Raw genomic sequence first — 20,508 nt, forward strand, 5'->3', positions numbered from 1 at the left:
ACAATGAATACCATTAAATCAAAATATGGGAAGATTGTGTATAAAAGTTACTTTTTTGAATCTTTAAGATACTAATGGAAAATTATGTAAATACAATGTTATTTTTTTGCAGAAGACTGAGCATAACAGAAAGGGTCAAGGAAATGTTCTGTTAAATGCTAATACATGTTCTTTGCATTGTTTTTTTTATACATAGTTTTCATGTTGCTCCACTTGTGTCCTGTGTATCTTGTGGGTGATAACTTAAGAAATACTACAGTACTACCATGTAGTAGGTATTAATTTAATGACATTAAACCAAAGGAAAATGCAAGGCAATGGTTAGCATGTGTTCCAGTCATGGAGAAATATAGATTTGAGGGAATTATTTGAATGCTCTGAATTGAAGGTAAAACTTCCGAAAAGTTTTATATAAAAGTATGCTCTAGTAGCTAAGATAGCTCCAGTAGCTGAGATGATTAATTACTGCTGATCAGAGATGGATAGGAGAAGAGTGGACTTGCTCAGGCAATATGGTTGAGGTGAACTGGCAGGAAATAATGGAAGAGAACACCCAGGATTTTGCCTTTACTGTCTTGGTTCATACTTTGATATGAGGAAAAAGCTGATAAATTCATAATGAGAAGAGTCTCTATTTGTGTACCCATACATGAGGAGCCAAGAAATAATTTTAAGGACATGAACTGTTGGGAATTCGAAGTTTGCACTCTGAAATACTGTATAAGCATTTAAAATCATAGAATAGTAGATCCTTATCTTTTTTAAATATCAAATATGTTGGTGATGACTCGATTTTTTTTTTGGGGGGGGGTGGTTTTTGATTTTTTGATTTATTTTTTTTTAAATTTTTTCCTGTAATAGGTCTTCAGTAGTATAGATCGAGTTGCTCAAATTCAAGGTGAAGAAAAGGAAGATGCAGGAGACAAAACAAAAAATGTAGCCTTGCCCTCTGTGGAATCTTTAAGCTGGAGTTCAGAATATTCTGAAATGTAAGTAGAAGGATGTACAGCAAGTCATCTACATCCTGATTGCAAGGTAGCAGGCCTCCTCATTTCATTAATTGCATGAGAGTTTGCTTTTTTTTCATGCAGACAGCAAATATCTACATCCATCTCATCTGAGACTGACAGTAGCCGGCAGCAACGCACTTCTGGTTTGCTTCCAAAATTGTCCATATCAGCCGAAGGAGAGCAGGATGATGCCACCAGCTCACGGGGACCCCGGGAGGAGCAGGAAAAGTCTGCATTTGTGAGCGATGAAGTAGTGCAAGATGAACCTGAAGTAACCACTCCAGCAAGTACAATCAGCAGCTCCACACTATCAGGTAGTTTGCGATGGATGTCTTGACTGATGATACTACAAACAGTTGCAGATCACCGTCTTGTGGCAGTAACACTTAGAGATTTAGAAGTCAGGCATTTCAGATCTGCTTTTAAAAACAGATGTCCCAGGAGGGATCTGGGATCAGATTAGATCTAACACTTTACTACACATTGTGTGTTTTTAATTAAGACTTCTCTGTGATGTACACCTTTCAGAATTGAGAGGATTTTCTTTGACTTGTGAAAGTCACTTCGGTCATTACAAATCTGGGAGGAAGTGTTGCAAACCATACTTAATTCATTTGAACATAATCTCCCTGCTCAAACACCTGTTGCATTTTAGTTGACTCTAGGGCCTTAGTTTCTTATCTACACATCTACCAGTCTTCAGCTTATTTCTCTTTTGTATCTCACGGAGTTTTTTCAAGATACAGCATTCTATTCCCAAGCTCTTGATTTCCCATGTAGTCCCCCTCCCTCCTTTCTGTTCCTGGAGAAAAAAAATTCCCTCAGGGTCATCCATCTCCTTCCCTGTGTAAAAACTTGATGTTGATTGTGCTGTATCCCAAGTCTTGCTTGTCCCCCAGGCCAACACCTGTAATGGGTAACACAGCAGTTGCAGTGGTACCTCAGACCGTGTGATCCTCTTCTTACACTTAACCAGTTACATTTAAGTGCAATTCATTTTTTCTGTGGTCCATAAAAAAATGATACTCAGTTTCCCTCAATCTTTTTTTCCCCTCAATTCCCTCCTTCTTTGTACAGTTGGCAGTTTCTCAGAGCACTTAGATCAAATAAATGGAAGAAGTGAGAGTGTGGACAGTACAGATAACTCCTCAAAGCCAGCTGGTGAAGTTGCATCTCACATGGCTCGACAGCGATTGGAAAGCACAGAGAAAAAGAAGATCTCTGGAAAAGTCACAAAGTCCCTTTCTGCAAGTGCTTTGTCCCTCATGATCCCAGGAGGTAGAGATAAATACTTATAGTTGAAATGTTAATGATTTATGCAATATTATGAAGGCTTATGTTGAATATGCAAGATTCTGTATAGTCCAGAATTGATTCTGTGTCGCTCTTTTTTGTTTCTCTTGCTCACGTGCGTGACTAGTCAGTGCAATCTTGTCAGCAAGTTATGGTGCTCACAGTGCAGCAGAGGGGCCTTCTCTGATGGGCAAAAATGCAGCTTAATGGTGATCACCCTGTTTGACCTTGAGTTTGCATGTCAGGATGCAACTTCAGTCCTTGGTCCATCTGACAGTAGGGCTGTAGATTAAGTTTTAACTAGCTCACAAAAAAAGGTATTTGTTAGAGCAGCATATAACTAGTTGTCTCTCATCCCCCATAAGAAAAGCTAATAAACAGGAGTGTCACAAAAATAGAAATAGCAGGGAGTGTTCTACTTGTATTACACTGACTTAGATTAAATGCTCAAAATTTGGAGCCAGAAATATTGCTGTAGGTGAATGTATAACACTAATATTGAGTGTTTTCACATGAAAGATTGGTGCTTTGCTTTCTTGTTGTTCAGAACTGAAGTCCAAAATGCTGCAATTGTATTCACATTTGCACAAACATGAGCACATAGTGCGTTCAAAACAATAAAATAAAACAAAGTTGGAGTTGGTGGTGTTGCAAGAAACTCTTGTGGTCTTTATATGATGTAGCAGAATATAGCAATGGAGCCCTGTTTCTACAAATACTAAGTTACTGGACCAGGTACCCTGCAGATACTGTGGTTTAATTGCAGTAGTCTTTATCTCTTTTTATATATAACTGAAACCAAGAAAACAACTAGCAGTTTTTTAAGCATTGCTGAATTACTTGCTGAATGATTTTGGGTATACTCATAATAACATTTTCTACCCTACTCTGATTTTCTTTTCACCAGTGTTTGCCAGGAAAAGGCTGAGAATTTTTGCTGAGTTTCTTGTGCAAAAGGAGAAAGCACTCTACATCTGGCAAACCAACCCTTGCATTAAACAATACAGTTTACACTTCAGGAAAAATAATTAAATTCTAATATCTCGTTGTTGAACTTCTTACTAATATGCACACCAGGCGAGGAGGAGAGGCTGTTTAGACAAAGACAATGGTGTATTTTAATACAAAGATATGATTAAGCTTAACAAAATTTGTGTGTGCTCACAGTGTAATAGGCAGATTTTTTTTTTTTCTAGATGTGTTTGGTGTTTCTCCTTTGGGAAGTCCTATGTCTCCTCATTCTCTATCATCGGACCTTTCATCATCCCGAGATTCATCTCCCAGCCGTGATTCATCAATTGCTGCTGCAAGTTCTCATCAGCCAATTGTAATTCACAGTTCAGGAAAAAAGTATGGTTTTACCATCCGCGCAATCAGGGTTTACGTGGGTGACAGCGATATCTACACTGTGCACCACATTGTTTGGGTAAGATAAGACATGTTTTCTTGCTGACCCAGGGCCACAGAATATAATGATGGAGTCGCTTTTTTGTACCCGTGTAATCTCGATGGTGACAATTGTGTAAATTACAATGATATGCCAAGGAGTTTTTCTTAGAATGAGATTCTGCCTCTACACAAGAGCAGTATTCTCTGTAAGGAAGACAACAAACTGTCTTTGGCAGAAGCATTATCTAAATGTGATGCTGAACTTCTGCAACTTTAACTTTTCGCAAGTTTGTCAGTTTTGAAAAACAGTGTCTTGGGTTCAGAGTACTATGTCTTTGAAGACCAAAGGCTTGGTGCAGACCTTCTTTGATTTGGGTTAGGATCTGCAAATGTAGGAGGTTGTAAAGAGAAATTGTTGAAAAATAGTGGAGTTTCATTAAACTACATCAATGAAGGGATTAATGAAAGTCAGCAGTTCTTTGCTAGTAAGATGATCTCAAGCACTGATTTTCTCTTGTGTAGAAATGTGCTGATTGTTTGGAATTGTGAATACTTTTGAGGTTAGTATGGCACAGGTAAAAGATTGACTGTATTGAATAAATCGTGTATTTTTCATCCTCTCCTCACTACACAGTGGGAGAGAGGCTAAAGCAATTCTTTGATTGTCAGCCTCTTTAATTGCAAAGTAATTATATCCTTGTGTACATATATATACATTTATTATATAATTTATGCTGGTAAAAAAATATTTTATATATTGTATAAATTACACATACTTAAAAGTATGTGTATATACATTATTTAAACTACCCTAAAAATTATTACAAATTTATCAAAGGCCTTTAAGTTTGTACACTGCTTAGTTTTAAATATGTATTGTAGAATTTGAAGGAGCAGTGCTGATGTAGGGTATTCCTCATTTTTTTATTAGTATTGTTTACCCCTTAGACCTATTAATCCATCAGGAACATTAAATCTGGAGAACTTGGTACATTTGGTGGTTAATGGAATAAATTTAAAAAGTATTTCTTGCCACTAGTGTAACTCCACACCAGTGAAAGCCAGGGGCTAAAATAATATATTGCAGTAGAAGTTAAACCTTGGGGTTTTTTTAGAGTATTTTAAGTTTGTTGTTTACCTCTGTTAGCTCTGTAGTCTTCAGTAGTATCTGCATGCCTTAAAAAACTCATTTAAAAATATAACAAATTATTTAAACCACCTTCAAAATATTTTTCAATTTAGTTAGTTCTGGTCCTTTGTCACTTTTATGTGCACCAGCCCCTCTAATGGGAAGCCTGGTGAATTTGAACCAAACAGAAATGATCCTTAACCATATGGTAGAGTTAATTTTTATTGTGATTGGAGTACTGCATGTGACCATTATCTTAATTACATTGGTGTTTCTCATTGTCAGATGCTAAAAATCTTCACTAGGTTCTGAAATGCTGCAGTGGGTAGTGAACTACCCCTTCTTACTATGCATGAAAACTCCCTCTTTTACAGAGCTTACTTAATACCCATAGCAACCAGCAGTGTTTTAGTGAGCTTTGAAACCACTCCAGGCCCCACCTAAATATAAAGTTTGAGTAAGTAAGGGATGGTGAAAGAGCTGAATGTATTTTTCTTCTCTTCTTCCTTTATATAACTTAGTATCTGTAAGTTTCTTCACTGCCACCTGGTTTGGATTTCATTTTGTGTATATTCTCTTCCTCTCTCTTTTTCAGAATGTGGAAGAAGGAGGTGCAGCTTACCAAGCAGGTTTAAAAGCTGGAGACCTGATTACTCACATCAATGGAGAGCCAGTGCATGGTCTTGTTCATACAGAAGTCATTGAATTGTTGTTAAAGGTAACTCTTGGACAGCTGGAATGCTAAAGTGATTGCTTCTTTTCACCAACGATGGTGGGGTTATGTTTGTTTTCTTGAGATTAGTTACTAGATTTTATTGTTCTTAGAATTACAAACTCTAAGCTTCTATTGCCACTGATCTGGAGACAGGCCAATGACTTTCATATACTGTGCTATGATTTTAATTTCTCTAAATAGAATAGTGCATAGGGTTCTGTCCAAAAACACCTCTTATTCTGGAGTTCATTCTCATTGTACACCTGTATGGTGTAGATTCAGTTTAAGGCAAAGTCTTCTTGTATTACTCCTGTGTTACTCGCACTTAAAGTTTCTTCCTTCGTGTTGGCAGAGTGGCAACAAAGTCTCAGTAATGACCACTCCTTTTGAAAACACTTCAATCAAGACAGGACCTGCCAGGCGGAACAGCTACAGGAGCCGGATGGTTAGGCGCAGCAAGAAGACCAAGAAGAAGGAGAGTTTAGAGAGGTGAGTAATCCATTTCTTTCACAGTGAAGGCATTTCTTTGTTTGTGTGTATGTCTGTACATTACAATAAGCTTAAAATATGAAGTTAATACAGTTTTCTCTCATCTTCTGTATTTCTGACTTACTTTCTGAGATTCTCTGGCTTTCCAAATCTTGTTTTGCCTAAACTAGATCTGCTAAAATAGCCTTTAAAATTAGTGAATAACTGAGTTTGCATCTTAATTTGGCTTAACTGTATCATTTTGCACTTCTTTAGTTAAACTTTCTAGAGCTAATGCTTATGAGTGTTTTTAATTTTATATGTATTTTAAACATTATAAACATATAAACATTATAAACATATAAACACAATTATTAAACATAATATAAACATATATATATAAACATATGTATTTATTTATACATATTGCATATTATTTATATAATATGTATATATATTATGTATTTAATTTCATGTGTATTTTATTAATACATTGCTAGTACTTTATAGGTATTTCTTCAGTTTTGATAGGTTGCTAAACTAAGAAAATAAAGATTTATACTCATAAGGAGGTAATCGTTCTTCTGAAATATACTGAGTAAATTTTAGTGTGAATAAAATTAGTTACAGTGTCTATTCCACCTGTTAGCGAATCAGGATGTTTTCTAAAGTTCACAGCCTGCAGTGTGGTTTGCTTTCATGTCAAGATAGATTCAGTATTCTCATAGTGTCAGTATCTCATAGTAACAGTATCTTCTGTTCACCTTAACTTGTGGTTGATGCTGTGTTTTTCTCACACAAGGAGAAGATCTCTCTTCAAGAAGCTGGCAAAGCAACCCTCACCTCTTCTTCATACAAGCAGAAGTTTTTCCTGCCTGAACCGATCACTTTCTTCAGGGGAGAGCTTGCCTGGGTCTCCAACTCACAGCTTATCTCCTAGATCTCCTACCCCAAGCTACCGTTCCACTCCTGATTTTCCATCAGGTGAGTGTGAAGCAGTGGAGAGCAGAGGAAAAGAACTGTACATTTTGTGAGGCCCCACAGATCTGATAGACTCTCCTAAGAGCAGTCAGCTCTGACAAGCATAATCATAGAACAACTGTTTTCTGTCTGGCAAAAGGAAACAGATTCCTGATTCCTGCAAAACAGGTGTTTTTATGATACAGAAGCACCTAAAAAGCAATTATCTCTTAGATTGTCCTGGTGTTTAAATCTTAGTCCAGTGGCTGAAAAATGAGTAATAAAGAGTCCCAGCAAAAAAGAGAATTTTACCTAACAGAGGCTACATGGTAAGAGTGAAACTGAGGTAAAAGTTGCTACATAATGGAACTGGGATGGCACTCATGAGTGCAGATTTATTGCTGAAAAGATTAGTCAAGTTCTGAAATATGCATCTTTCTGACTCCTAAAAGCCTGCCCCTTTTTCCTTTTTTACTTCTGTCACAATTCTAGTGTGTACTAGAATTGACTGCTATTGTATAATCCCTTGGCAAAGGTAAATTATCTGGAAAGCCTTGATCATTTCTTTGAAGTGTCAGAAAGCATTAGTTATTCTATTTGAGTAGAAGCAAGAGATAACTTAAAGGGGATGATGGAAGAGAGAGAAAGGGAGAAACAGCAGATGTAATTGGAATCATGCAAGTTTTGCACTTTAAAACCTAAAACCTTTTGCACTTTAAAACCTTCTAGATTTTGGAATACTGTGGTGGGAGACAGCATAGAGACTTTGTTGTGTTTTCTCACTGAGCATTTAGACAAGACTGAAACAGTCGTGCTAATCTTATGTTTGCTTTCTTGTTTCTTTGTTCTTTTTGTAGGTACTAACTCTTCCCAGAGTAGCTCCCCAAGTTCCAGTGCTCCCAATTCTCCAGCTGGTTCAGGGCACATAAGACCCAGCACTCTTCATGGCTTGGGTCCAAAGCTTGGTGGGCAAAGATACAGATCAGGAAGGCGCAAGTCAGCTGGCAGCATTCCCCTTTCTCCTCTTGCACGGACACCTTCTCCAACACCCCAGCCAACATCTCCTCAGAGGTCTCCATCACCATTGCTGGGACATTCAATTGGAAATACAAAAATAGCTCAGTCTTTTCCTAGCAAAATGCACTCACCTCCTACTATTGTGAGGCATATTGTCAGGCCAAAGAGTGCAGAGCCACCAAGATCTCCACTGTTAAAGAGAGTCCAGTCTGAAGAGAAACTTGCACCCTCTTACGGAAGTGATAAAAAGCACTTATGTTCACGAAAACACAGTCTGGAAGTGACCCAGGAAGAAGTGAATAGAGAATTGTCTCAAAGAGAGGTAACTCTTCAGAGCTTGGAGGAGAATGTATGCGATGTACCATCACTCACACGAGTCAGGCCTGCAGAGCAGGGATGCTTGAAACGACCCATCTCCCGAAAATTGGGTAGACAGGAGTCCATTGATGAGCTAGACAGGGAGAAGCTGAAGGTCAAGGTAGTTATGAAAAAGCAAGATTTTGCTGAAAAAGCAAATGCTGCTATACACGAACCTAGCAGTGAACCAGAAAATCCCAATACGTTAAGGCTGGAAGAAAGAGACAAAAAAGCATTCCAGAAGGTATTAGAAAGATCAAACCAGTTTGAAACTAAAATTGTTACTGTGGAGACCCAGTCATCTGGTGGCATACTGAAAGATACCCTTCAAAAGAATGCAAACTTGAGATCAAACGATAGTGTTGCTTTAGATGCACAGATGTTGTGTCATGGGCCTCCCCCTAATGAACTCAGTCATATTTCTTATGACTTCAAAAGAATTTCGCCTTCATGTACCCTGCAAGATGTGCTACCTCAGTCCTCTGACAAGATGCTAAATGGAAAGGGAGAAAACACAGATAAAATTTTACCAACAAAAGAATTTGTCAAATTTGAAAGACTAGATGGTAAACTTGCAAATATTGATTATCTCAGAAAGAAAATGTCTATTGAAGAAAAAGATGACAGTGTCTGTCCAGTGCTGAAACCTAAGATGACGTCTAACGTTCATGAATGCCTTCAACTTAGTACAGGCAGACCCGTAAACATACAGCAGGACTCCACTGCAGTTGCAGATGGTAGGGCATTTATTGGCAGTGCACATGCTACTCAGATTAACTCAGTTTCTTTTGTTCCTCTCAAGACCTTGAGTGGCCGAGCAGACATGAGCGTGGAAAAATCAGCCCTTATTTCAACTGAAGCTCCTGTCAGAAAAAGTCCTTCAGAATATAAACTTGATGGGAGGTCTGTTTCCTGTCTGAAGCCAATAGAAGGCACGCTAGACATTGCATTACTTTCTGGGCCGCAGGCTTCAAAGACTGAACTACCTCTGTGTGTGCTGCCAGAAGGACAGAGCACCAGCAGTGATGGGGGATCTCCTAAACCCCCAGTGCTGCAAGGAACTGGTGGGAAGGCAGAAATGATCTCTCAGAAAGAGCAGTTGTTAAGCTACCCAAAATGTGGCAAAGTCAACACAGCAGAGCCTCAGGTTCTACAAGTATGCAAGAGTTCTCCAAATCCACCACTTATCCCTGTGGCTACAGAAGCAGTGACAGAGAAAAAGGTTTCTAGTCCAGCCACTAAAGGCAGTATTTCTGTTGTTGAAGCTGTTCAGAAGAAAGATACCTCCCCTTCAAAACAAAAGGCCCATTCAATGGAGGTAAAGTCTTGTGTTACTCAAAGTCAGAGTCTTAAAACTACTCAAACATATTCCAAACCTTCTGCTGGCCAAAGCACTCTTGAAAAAACTGTAGGAAAAGAGAAGCAAACGCAGAAGGAGTTGCCTGTCAAACAGCCAGTAACCCAGAGAGGTTGTGAGCCTATCCCTGCAAAGGTGGAAGTGATCAGGGAGTCATCTCTGAAGGTTTCTGTCTCAGATGTCCTGATAACAACCTGCTCCAAGAGCAATGAAAAAAGTTGTGCTGATTTTGCCATTCCACCTGAGATGCAAGGAAAAATGCAGTCAGCTGGCCCCAAGGCACAACCTAAGGATGGCAGAGAATCACTGAAACAGCTAGGCAAGGATGACAGCAGTGTTTCTAAATGTTTTATGGAAAAGGACATAACCAAGCAGAAAGCTGAGTCTAAGAAAGTTATCACAGAGGCAAAGAGTGATGCTCTTCCAGCCAAATGGCCTGTGCAACCCTCAAGAGATTGTGATCACAAAACTGAGAAGTCTGCACCAGTTTCCTTTGTGCAGAAGGACAGTGCTAAAGATGTGGGAAAGAAAGATCAGAAGTCCTTCACCGATACAAGGCTTCAAACTAGTGAGAGAGATCAGTCCAGCGAAGTTCCTCGGCTGCAGCTTAGTAGTTCAAGCTCCCCTGCTCTGAAAGAGGCAGTAAGCAGACATAGCACTATTGAAGTGCATGTAGGGGTTCAAGAACATGTGAAGCCTGCTGCCACCTGTGTGGAAAGCAGCAGTAATAAACCCAGGCCAGCCTCTGATACAAGTTCCTACAAGCCTAAGTCCTTGGATAAACAGACATTGTCACAAAAACCATGTGCTCCAACCATAAAAGAAAAAGAAATTGTTAGTCAGTTGTCTACCAGCTCCAGGAAGGATGGAAAACATGTCAGTAAAAGTGTCCTAGATCACCTTTCTCCCACTTCAGGCTCTTCAAGAAGAATCAACAATGAACATGTTCAAGCTGAAAGGCCTGTGGGTTTGGACCATGGCTCAGTCACCACTCTCCAAATGAGCACCACAGCCCCTGACACCAAACCCAGATCCTCTGCTGTTGGCCCACTACCAGCAGGCCCAGAGAGTTCTAAACAGATGCAGAGGCAAGATGCAGCAGGTTTGGGGGAGTCTGCTGATCAAAAGCAACTTCGTTTCAGTGAAAAACAAACCGCTGCTCCAAAGATTTCCACTGTGAAAGACTGTCTCTTGCTGAACAAAGAGACAGACAGAAGTCCTAATAACGAGATGATCACTGCAGACAAAAGACCTGAAGGAAAAATATGCACTGACGCACTTTACGTTCAGCTTGACAGTGGGAAAGTAGAGCCTACCCTTTGTCTCACAACCTGTGACGTTAGAGGGAAAGGAGCAGAAAAAGTGACAGCAAGTAGCAAAGTCTCTCATGATATGAAAGGGAAGGGACAAGTTAATCAGAAACAGCCAGAGGATGCAAACAAGCAGACTGCAATAAAACATCTGCCGGCTGCCAGTGGGCAAAGTTCTTGTCGTGTGACTGCCACACCAGGAAAGCCGCTGACTTGTTCATCCAATTTCTCTGAATGTAGACAGGAAGTATCTGTTTTGTCTTCAGCCAAAAGTGATGCATCTTCAGCAAAGGTTAAACCAGGCTCATCAGAGCTTCCTGCAACTTGCAAGGAACTAAATAAGAAAAACACCTCTTCCACAGGGAGTAGTAAGGCAGAAATGACTAAGAGTGTTTCACTGATGGCCTTGCACAGTGCCGCTGTTGTAGCAGAAGCCCACCACCCTGCTTCAAACCTTGGGGGGAAACCTGGAAATCAAGAAAAGCCTCTTTTCGTTAACACTGTGGATGTAAAGGGAAAAGATGCTGTTCTGACTCAGCAGTCTGCTTCAAGAAAACAGAATGTAAGTAAAGATTTATCTAGGTCAGCAGCCACACCTGACCGCCCTAGCGCACTTTCAGATGACAAAGACTCAGTTCGGCAGCGTCGAGGAAAGGAAGTTTCACGGAGCAGTGCTCACAAAAAAACGTGTTAACTCTTAAGACCTGGCAAGTGTGAATTCAACACTAGCTGAAACAATTTCAATATGTTGTACTGCCTTTAAACCAGCACTGTGTCATGTCTTTGTGCGGCAAAGCTTTCATGTCACTGAAGAAACAATACAAGGGGATATGTAAAGAGAGGACTTTTTTTCAAAATGCCTTTCCAATTGTAACCGGTAAAACTGTTACCACATAGTATTTGTACAAAAATACCTTTACAGCCTAGAGCTGTTAAAAATACTTCTTCTGTAAATACTTAGCAATGTGTTTGGGGTTTGAATGTAGCATATATACTTTGCTGCTGGTTGCGTTGTTTACTCTTTCCCTTTTTAAGGTAGTTGCTTTGCCAAGTATTTGCCATACTCGAATATGAAACCAAATTACTAAAATTCAGACCTGGCACGGACATGCACAAGCATTGGTCTGACAAAAACAAAACAGGCCACATTTTTACTTACTAAAACTAGGTAGAGACTAAAAAAAACACTAGTACAGAATAATATGGTGACCTATTGTGAGTTTTTACATGTATTTTTAATAATCTGATTTTGATAGTACTGTACTTGGCTGACTGCTTCACCAGATCTAAACCAAGAAATAACTGCATTTCCCTGCTGCACAAAGTCTGACTAGAGTAGATGTCCTTAAAGCAATGGAAAGACCACTTAATTATCAGGGCATCCCAGCAAGAGTCGCGTTCTCTGGTGAAATGATGGTTCTTGTCTTGTCTCTTGGGAGTGTATTGTGTGACTTTCACCTCAGACAAGGCTGAAATTCTGAAGCACATGCCATGTGCTCAGTTTTTGCTGCAATCCTCTCGAGTTCCTTGAGCTTTTTTAAATTCAGGCCCTTACAGTGTGAGGCACAAGTATAAGCACATGATTGGTAGTACTTGTATTTTCATCCCTGTTCTTAATTCATTTAGAGAATACATATTACAGCATAGAGGTCTGTTTAATTAGTGTCATAAAACTGGTAGCTGTTTTCTATTTTATGACAAGTAAGGTAAAAAAGAAAAATAAACTTCAGTATCATATCTTCAAAAAAGTTTAGGCTATCTGACACATTTTAATGCATAGCCGGGGCCTTATGTTGTAGACCTAACTTGCTGTTTTTAGCAAGTAATCCTGGGTTTCATATTCATTTTGAAATGCATTGAGTAGCTCCATACATTTCATAACATAATCTTTTCATTTGTATGCAAAAAAAATTCAATACTGTAATTATAAAAGAAGCATTTTTTAACAAAGGAACTTGTTGGAGCTATTTGGTGCTAGAATGTTACTGTCTTTTTACTTTTGCTAAGCCTTATTTAAATTTTGTATACAGTGGAACATGTAGACTTTGATCATTTTTGTGTGGAGTATTTAGCTTGTTTTGAGGGATGAAAGGTAAAATTTGAAACATGTACAGAAGCACTACGAAATACCCTTGCAGGCGCATGGGTTTTAATAATTGGGGATCAATAGAATGGTCGTTTTGCTTATTTCTGTTTTCTGTAACCACAGTAGAGCTAGGCCCCTATGTTTTTCACCAATGCTTATGGTTTGTCTTTCTGTCTCAAAAGCTAGAAAATTTTTCATAAAAGCACAGTGTAATCTTGACTTGGAGACTTGTGTGACAACAGACAGTGTGCAGAATTCATTTCCCTCTGCTGAAAACTTCATTATACTGATTTGTCAATTTGGATTACAGCAAACCTGTAAGGAAAATCCAATATCACAAACAACTCCTTAATTTTCATGCGGCACTAGTACATTCATACTGCTTTGAATGCATTCAGAAAGGAGCTAGTAAGCAGTGGATAATAATTTTTGAGAAGTCTTAAAATAAAATGGTCTCAACATTTACAGTTCATCTGTGCTTTAGCAGTTAATACAAAATAAATGCTAATGCACTTCAAAATAACATTTCTGTCTGGGAGATATTTCCTAGTTTACAGTCTCTGCATTTTTTCAACTATCCTCTTGTTTCTTTTAAAACACATCTAGCTTTTGTTTACAGTATACCTTTATGAATATTTTGTATTATCACTTCTGACAAATAAGTTCTTTGCATTTTGGAAGTGTAACAGTGCATAAGCTTGTGTTTATGTAGTAACTGTTTGTTGGTGTTTACCTTATAAGTGAGCTGTTAGAGATCCTCCTGCCTGTGTTCTTCTTGGTCAGTCTTAATGTGATTATAGATCTGATGTGTTCTTTTGTAGATTTCTTGCAGTAGATTTCTCAGCTTACAAAAAAAATATTAAAAGTTAAAAAAAAAATTGTTAGGGTCTGTGCAATAAAGTGTTTGCAGTCTTATTTTCTCTGAGAAACTCCTTATGGATGTCATAATTGTTATATATTGAACACAATTATTTATACTTATGCAGTTGCATAACATTGAAATAAAAATTCAGCATGAAACTGTTGTGTTTGCATTTTTCTTGAGCTGCTTTCACTGCTGTAATGTAAGGCACTTCTCTGCTGTACTCAGAGGCTGGCACTTTTGTTGGTTTTTGGGGCCAGCTCTGTGCACCCTTTAGGGCATGTGCTGGTGGAGGGTTTTGCATGAGGAAATGCAGTTTGGTCTAGGGACAGAGGAAGTGTGCATGAGTATCTAATCTTAGGCTGTGTCTGTGCTCCACTGTTGGATAGGTAACTGTGGTGTGGTGGTGGATGGCATAGCCTGACTGGCGGCTTCTACGGGCAGTAGCCCTTAATGTGACATCTACATTCCTGCAAAAGACCTATCATCATTCATTCTATAGGAGAGCATATATTAAAGTACTGTTCCACTATTCCTAGCTCTGCAGAGCTGCCCAGCAGCTGGGAATTTGTGTTCACATTTTATTATTGTATTATTTTCTCTGTATTTTTCCACTGCACAGAACTAAGTGCAGCAGTGTTACGGCATCACTTTTACTGCTTTTCTCTCTGTTTGGAACATACAGGTGAGGGGAAGCTGCAGTTCACCTCCAACTTTTCCAATTTGCTGCAGCCCACCAGAAGGCAGATAGTCTTGAAAATCCGGTGTGCTGGTTGGGGGTGATGCGAAAAGGAGCAGTATCCAGCAGCTGAGGGGAAGGAAATGACAAGAGTTGAGGGTTGACTGTCTCATGCCTCTGCTGGCTGTGCTGTCTCTGGCTGTGGACAGCACAGTTGTCTCTGCCAGGAGAGGCAAAGAGCCCCCAGAGTGTTGTGAGCCAGGGGAAAGGGGTGGTGTATGGAGTTAGTGTTAAGGGGAAAGTTGGGAGATTCGAGTTATCAGTGTTGTATCTGTCATGGTCTGTCACTTTCACTTTTTCACCTTACCTGGGATGGGAATGCTTCCATGGTCTGAAGGGGAATGTGAGCTCTCTTCTTCAGCACTGAACTCTCAGTTTGCTAACCCCCCTTAGGCTCCTTCTTGCAGTCTTATGTAGCCTGCAAGACTTCACAGGGATGTCCAGCTTGATTTGGATCAAAACTGAAAGGGCAGATCAGAAGGAAAAGATCACAGGACAGGAAGATACTGAGGGTGTATGGCTGCATTTCCCACTGCATGCCTTAAGTTAGCAAGTTTTTCTTTCCATTGACTGTAGTATAGTAGCGGAGTAGAACTGACCAAATCAATCTTCCAGGTACCTGCCAAGGATGCATTTGATTGAAATGAGTTTAGGAATCACGGAATGGTTGGAAGGGACCTTGAAGTTCCAACCACTGTGGGTAGGAAGAGATGCTAAAGGTTATAATAGTTCAAGAGGCAAAATTTGGCAGCATCAGAAGGAATTGAAAAGACTGCAGAGTAAGAAGATGGTAATGGTGTGCTTGTGCTCTAGTGCACATTATGCCTTAAGAAATGCAGATCTGAAGGGGAAGAGGATGTCCAAGGGATTTGGTAGGGAAAGATGTCTTCTGCTACTGGGGGAGAAGAATTTCAATTGTTTTTGTCTGATCAGGCAGGTATAGTATGGGTTGTTTGGGAAGGAACCTCACCTGTTCTTTTTCCAGGTACAGACAAGACCAATGAATGAGAGAGTACTTAAAAAATGTTCCAGTGACATTAGGGTGTGTTTTTTGAAGTCAACATATGTAGAAATTTGCCCACTCAACCACTGTCATACTGTGACTTCCAGGGATGTGTAGTCCAGGAACTAGGGTGGTGGTAAGCTAAATCTTCTTAGGCACCATTCACCTCAGACAATTCTCTTGTTCTCTCTATGTTCTGGCTTCATAGACGTATTTGAAAAATATGAGAGAGAAAAGGCATGACTGGAAGCCAAAAGAGTGCATCATCACATCAGAGACTGACTAGGTACACAGTTCTGTAAGAAAAAATGTATTGCCTCTTTCCCCGTGTATCCTTACTAAGTAATCCCAGAAGACTAAATCTTTGAATTTAACAAAGTCTTAGTACATAATCTGGACATTTTAGTGTATTATATCCAGAGAGAAATTTTCCTTTGGAATAGTCAGTCCCTGTATTTAGGGTTTGTGTATCTTGAAATACACAGCATATGCTGTTCAGCATTGTTTGCACAGTGTCTTATGAATGGTGTTTTTGCAGGCAAATAGAGCAGAGATGACACTGTAAAGAAAAGAGTAAAATTAGAACACCTGAAGATATGGTCATCTAAAACAAGTTGTATGGGGGGCAAGGGATAGATTGCAAGAAAGCCATAATACTCTCTGTGAAGATATATAATGGCACAGGAAGCACCTTCTGCCTTCTCAAACGTCTGAGTTTTAACTGAAGTCTACACCTGAGTTTACACCATGACACAGGATAGCATTTTAGAAACTGGTGGTGGTTACATTCTCTGGTATTCTCTCCAAACAAAAGGACATTTCAGAACACCTTTCAGCCCAATGTGCAGTTTTCCTTGGGTGGAACATACACTGGCAGTCATGCTGGATTTTTAAGATATTGGAGGTTGCTCATTTAATCAATTGGATTTGCAGAGTGAGAGGAAAATGCACGTTGAACCTTGGGCAGAGTTCAGGAATGTCCCTGCCTTGCTCCAGGGTGTGCTCAGCTCGAGCAGCATGGTTTGCTCAGGGACGGGTCTCTCCTGTAGCCAAGGCCTTGCAGAAGGGCAGGCAGCCCGTGCAGCTCCCGTGTTGGGCAGCTGGAACACAGCACCTGCCCATTGCATCAGGAGGAGTCTTCAGCAGACACTCAAACAGGGAACATGGACCTGCAGTATAGAGGCAACATTTTAGTATGCCAAATCTGGGAGTGTCTGTAGGCAACTGGACAGCAAACATCTCTCCCTGCGTGCCCTTGGGCAGCACGCGGCTGTGGAGGCAGGAGGAGGAAAAGCTGGGGGCAGTGATGTATGTGATGTAAAGGCATCTGAAAGCTGCAAAAATACATGCTGCACGAGTCTGTTCTGCTAACAGATGGTAAACGGGCCTTTCCAAATGAGAGGTGTTTCTTACTGGAGAAGATCAATTAGGGGTTCTTGAGAATGAGCAAAAACTTTCTAGTCCAGCAGGAATCTTTGAAATTTTAGCTAGTCAGCATGTTAGAGAGGAAAATGTTGAGGAAATGCCTTCAGACAGTAGCTGAAGCTGAATGTGGGGGTCCTGCATGGGAAGTTGTGCCTATTCATCAGGGTAAGCCTGTTTTCTGAGGAAACATAGATGACTTTATGGTGATACAGGGCAGATGGATAGGCCTGACAACCTCCCATTTGATCCTTGGTCCAATGCACATACATGCCTTGCTCTGGGTTTATTCACACGTGATGGCAGAGAAAACAATTTGGTTTTATATGAATAAGTCTTTATTCCTGCCTAGCTGTTGCATATCCAACTGAAGCAGGGATTGTTGTCCCTGAATTCACTTCAGGGATACACACCAGAAGCAATGTGAAGCAGCTGCTTGCACCAGGAGCATCTGTGGGATGAGTTTGTCCAGTGTGCTGCCCCCTTTGCAGCCTCTAGTTTTCTCACCTGGGATTTGGCTGAAAGGAACAGGCACTCCAGGCTGGCAAAGGAATGGCTCATATCTGTCAGAACTGAGGGGGTTTGCCCTGTGCAAGCAAACAGAGTATCAGACCCACAGATTAGTCCCACAAATCCACATTTTTATGGTTAAAAATCATTCTGTCTTTACTTACTGTGGAGTTTAGAAAAGAGCACAGGAACAGGGTCTGCCCCAGGCTAAAAGATGAATAGACAGAATTTCAATGGCCAGGAGTTCTCTAAGGATCAAAAATATTTTAAAGAAATATTTTTTAAAAATCACAGAGGTGATACATGCTGTTTCTGCCAGTCCTGCAGGCATGTCTTATGTGACCTGTAACACAGGTAGTGTTTTAGTTGGTTTTTTTAGCAGAGTGGGGTACTGCCAGCTCTTATAAAATACTGCTTTTCAAGAGTATTTGATAGAGGGTGGAATTTGGTTGGGGTTTTTTTGTTTGGATGAGTTTTGTTTGGGTTGTTTGGTTGGTTTTATGGGTTTTTTTTTGGTTTTTTTTTTTTTGCCTTGTTTTCCTTTTTGGTATTGGTGGTGGTTAGGTTTTCTTTTCTTAAAGAGAAGGAAGTTTGTATTTTGGCTGTTGGATATTCCAACTGCATTAGCCACAGTACTGGTACAACAGGGCTACCATTGAGTTGCACTGGGATTCCTCTATAAGGTAAGTTATTAATTTTCAAGATTCAGGTCATAATTTATCTTTTCAATTCTAATTTGTTCATTATTTTTCTAAAAGTTTTAATACAGGTAGAGGGTGTATTACAAAAGTTAAGAAAATACATGTCACAAATAAAAACAGTGAGATGTCTTTCATCTTAATACAGCTGCTGTAGATATTTTCTACATCCTAGACTTATAATTGCTGGTAATTTTGCTTGAAATACTGAGCACCCCAAATGAAAATGGCACTACAGGATAAAACAGCCATGACAACTGCAATGATTCCTGACGTGTCCTTCCCACAGGAGAGTGAGATAGTGGCCAGCTGAACCCAATTTGGGTTCAGAGCGCCTTGTTCCTTCAGGGTTTTCAATTTTATCCAGAAGTTGCTTGTAACAGGTGATTAAATCAATCTTAGAGCAGCTGCAGTCCAGGAGGTTGTAGCTTAAATTGATTATGCAGTGGCCATCCAGGGGCACTAGCTGGTCGCCTGGTACAATGTGGATCCTGTTATAGGCACACTTGAGATAAATACTCTTGAAATTTGAAAATGTATCTGTGCTGAATGCAGTAAATTTACTGTCACTCAGGTCAACATGCTGTAACTTCCTGAGGTTGTGAAATACTTGGTTACCTATTGCTGTCAGTTCACAGGATGATAATATTAGCACCTCTAAATTGGATAGTTGTCAGAACAGTTTGTCCTTTGGCATGATCCCCAACTCAAAGTTATTTTGACTAAGATCCAAGAACATGAGGTTTTTCAAGCCCTGAAAGAGATGCTTGAAAATACTAATACTAATGCTAGTATTAATGTGGGACAAGGAAAGATTCATCACTTGCTAGAGATGCAGATCTTGGAAAGGACTCTGAAGAGCTGATTTGGAGAGGAATGAAGAGTAAGTCCAGCAGCTCTAGGCTAGCACTGTCCTGGAGAGGGAGTGTGTGTTGTGGCTCAGATTTAGGTAATGAAGTCTGCTCAAAGCTTTCAGCCTTTTGCTAGAGCAGTCAGAACTTTCAGTGTGACTCTGATTTAAATCTAGATGTTGAAGCTTTGCCAGAGCCTGGTTGCAGAACCTGTGAGTTACCCTTGATGTGGAAGCAGGTGAGGGAGGGGAAGGCAGCAGAGCTGGTGTTGCAGAGGTGCTCAAAGCAGTTTGCATTTGAGAACTATCTCCTCCTCTAGCAAGCTCATGCCACTGATGCCAGGGGGCAGTGCATGGATGTGGGTTTGGGTTAGGTCCAGCTTCTGGAGCCTGGTTAAGCACTGAAATGTGTCAGCATTCAGATTTCTGAAGTGCCATAACTGCAGATAGAGATCCTTGACAGAGAAACTACAGAGGCCTTGTAAAATATCTGGGCTCATGTACAGTTCCTTTTCCACACTGTAAAATGTTCCCAGCCAAAGGGTCTGGGCTGTGGAGTTCTGTATCCCTGCCAGGACCCCAGGGATGTCAGCACAGCCCACCAAGTCCAAACTGTAGAAATGGGACTGAAAAGATCCAGGTTCAACGTGTGTAATGTCATTGCCTTTAAGGATGAGAGTCAGATAGCTGGTCTTCTGCAGAGCTTGGACATCTGCTGCTGTGATTGCTTGTATGCCATTTGTTTGAAAACCAAGGCATGTGATGTTTGGGGTGGGAAAGCTGGGAGGAAGCTGCAGTGAAGAGATGTGGTTTCTGTGCAAGATGAAGATACCTAAGCTGTCAAGATTTGTCACTAGAATAAAGAACATGTTATTCCTGTCTGTGTTAAGATACTCCAGGGAACGTGGGCCAGCAAATGCTGTGTCAGACAGAAACATGAGCAGGTTTCTGGTCAGCAGGACTGTCTTCAGCTGCCTGTTGCTGAGAAAGGCCCCGGCACACACTCAGCTGATCTGACACCGTAAGAAGACAATAGAAAACTGCACAGTGGCCAGTCTCACAAACTCTCCTGGTAATGCAATTACACAAAATGCACCTCATATCTGTAAAAATCCATGATCTGTTGCCTTCACCAGGGTAAAAGTGTCTGTCTTTTTTAGTGATGCTTGCCTGGTACTTTTAAGTTCACATTTAATTACAGAGTTCAGAGTCAGAAGAAAAACCTGTCCTGAAATGATGGGTGTGAGGAAGCATTTGTGGGAGTCAGGAGACATGAGGTATTTAATGTATGTCTAACTTAACAGGAAAATCTCTTTTCCTATAAAAAAAGTCG

General features: G+C 40.2%; 2 protein-coding genes across 8 annotated transcripts in view; one reads left to right on the top strand and one right to left on the bottom strand.

Moving 5' to 3' along the window:
• The window catches only part of MAST4 (microtubule associated serine/threonine kinase family member 4), a 279,747-nt gene extending 265,636 nt beyond the window's left edge, over positions 1-14,111 (top strand). For 4 of the 7 annotated variants that reach the window (XM_015653494.2, XM_015653495.1, XM_015653500.3 and 1 more), the window contains 8 exons: positions 862-989; positions 1,092-1,324; positions 2,088-2,288; positions 3,500-3,729; positions 5,417-5,539; positions 5,889-6,025; positions 6,807-6,988; positions 7,822-11,699. In XM_015653494.2, coding sequence (XP_015508980.1) covers positions 862-989; positions 1,092-1,324; positions 2,088-2,288; positions 3,500-3,729; positions 5,417-5,539; positions 5,889-6,025; positions 6,807-6,988; positions 7,822-11,699 — 5,112 coding nt within the window. Of the gene's footprint in view, positions 1-861; positions 990-1,091; positions 1,325-2,087; positions 2,289-3,499; positions 3,730-5,416; positions 5,540-5,888; positions 6,026-6,806; positions 6,989-7,821 lie in introns of all 7 variants that reach the window. The other 3 variants (XM_033520373.1, XM_015653490.2, XM_015653499.1) reach the window with 1 other exon arrangement.
• Positions 14,112-18,502: 4,391 nt separating this feature from the next.
• The window catches only part of CD180 (CD180 molecule), a 162,849-nt gene continuing 160,843 nt past the window's right edge, over positions 18,503-20,508 (bottom strand). The window contains 6 exon segments of the mRNA XM_033520502.1: positions 18,503-18,644; positions 18,646-19,185; positions 19,187-19,253; positions 19,256-19,365; positions 19,367-19,473; positions 19,475-20,198. Coding sequence (XP_033376393.1) covers positions 18,503-18,644; positions 18,646-19,185; positions 19,187-19,253; positions 19,256-19,365; positions 19,367-19,473; positions 19,475-20,198 — 1,690 coding nt within the window.

This window comes from Parus major, chromosome Z (genome assembly GCF_001522545.3).
Source record: "Parus major isolate Abel chromosome Z, Parus_major1.1, whole genome shotgun sequence".
Lineage (NCBI taxonomy): Eukaryota > Metazoa > Chordata > Aves > Passeriformes > Paridae > Parus > Parus major.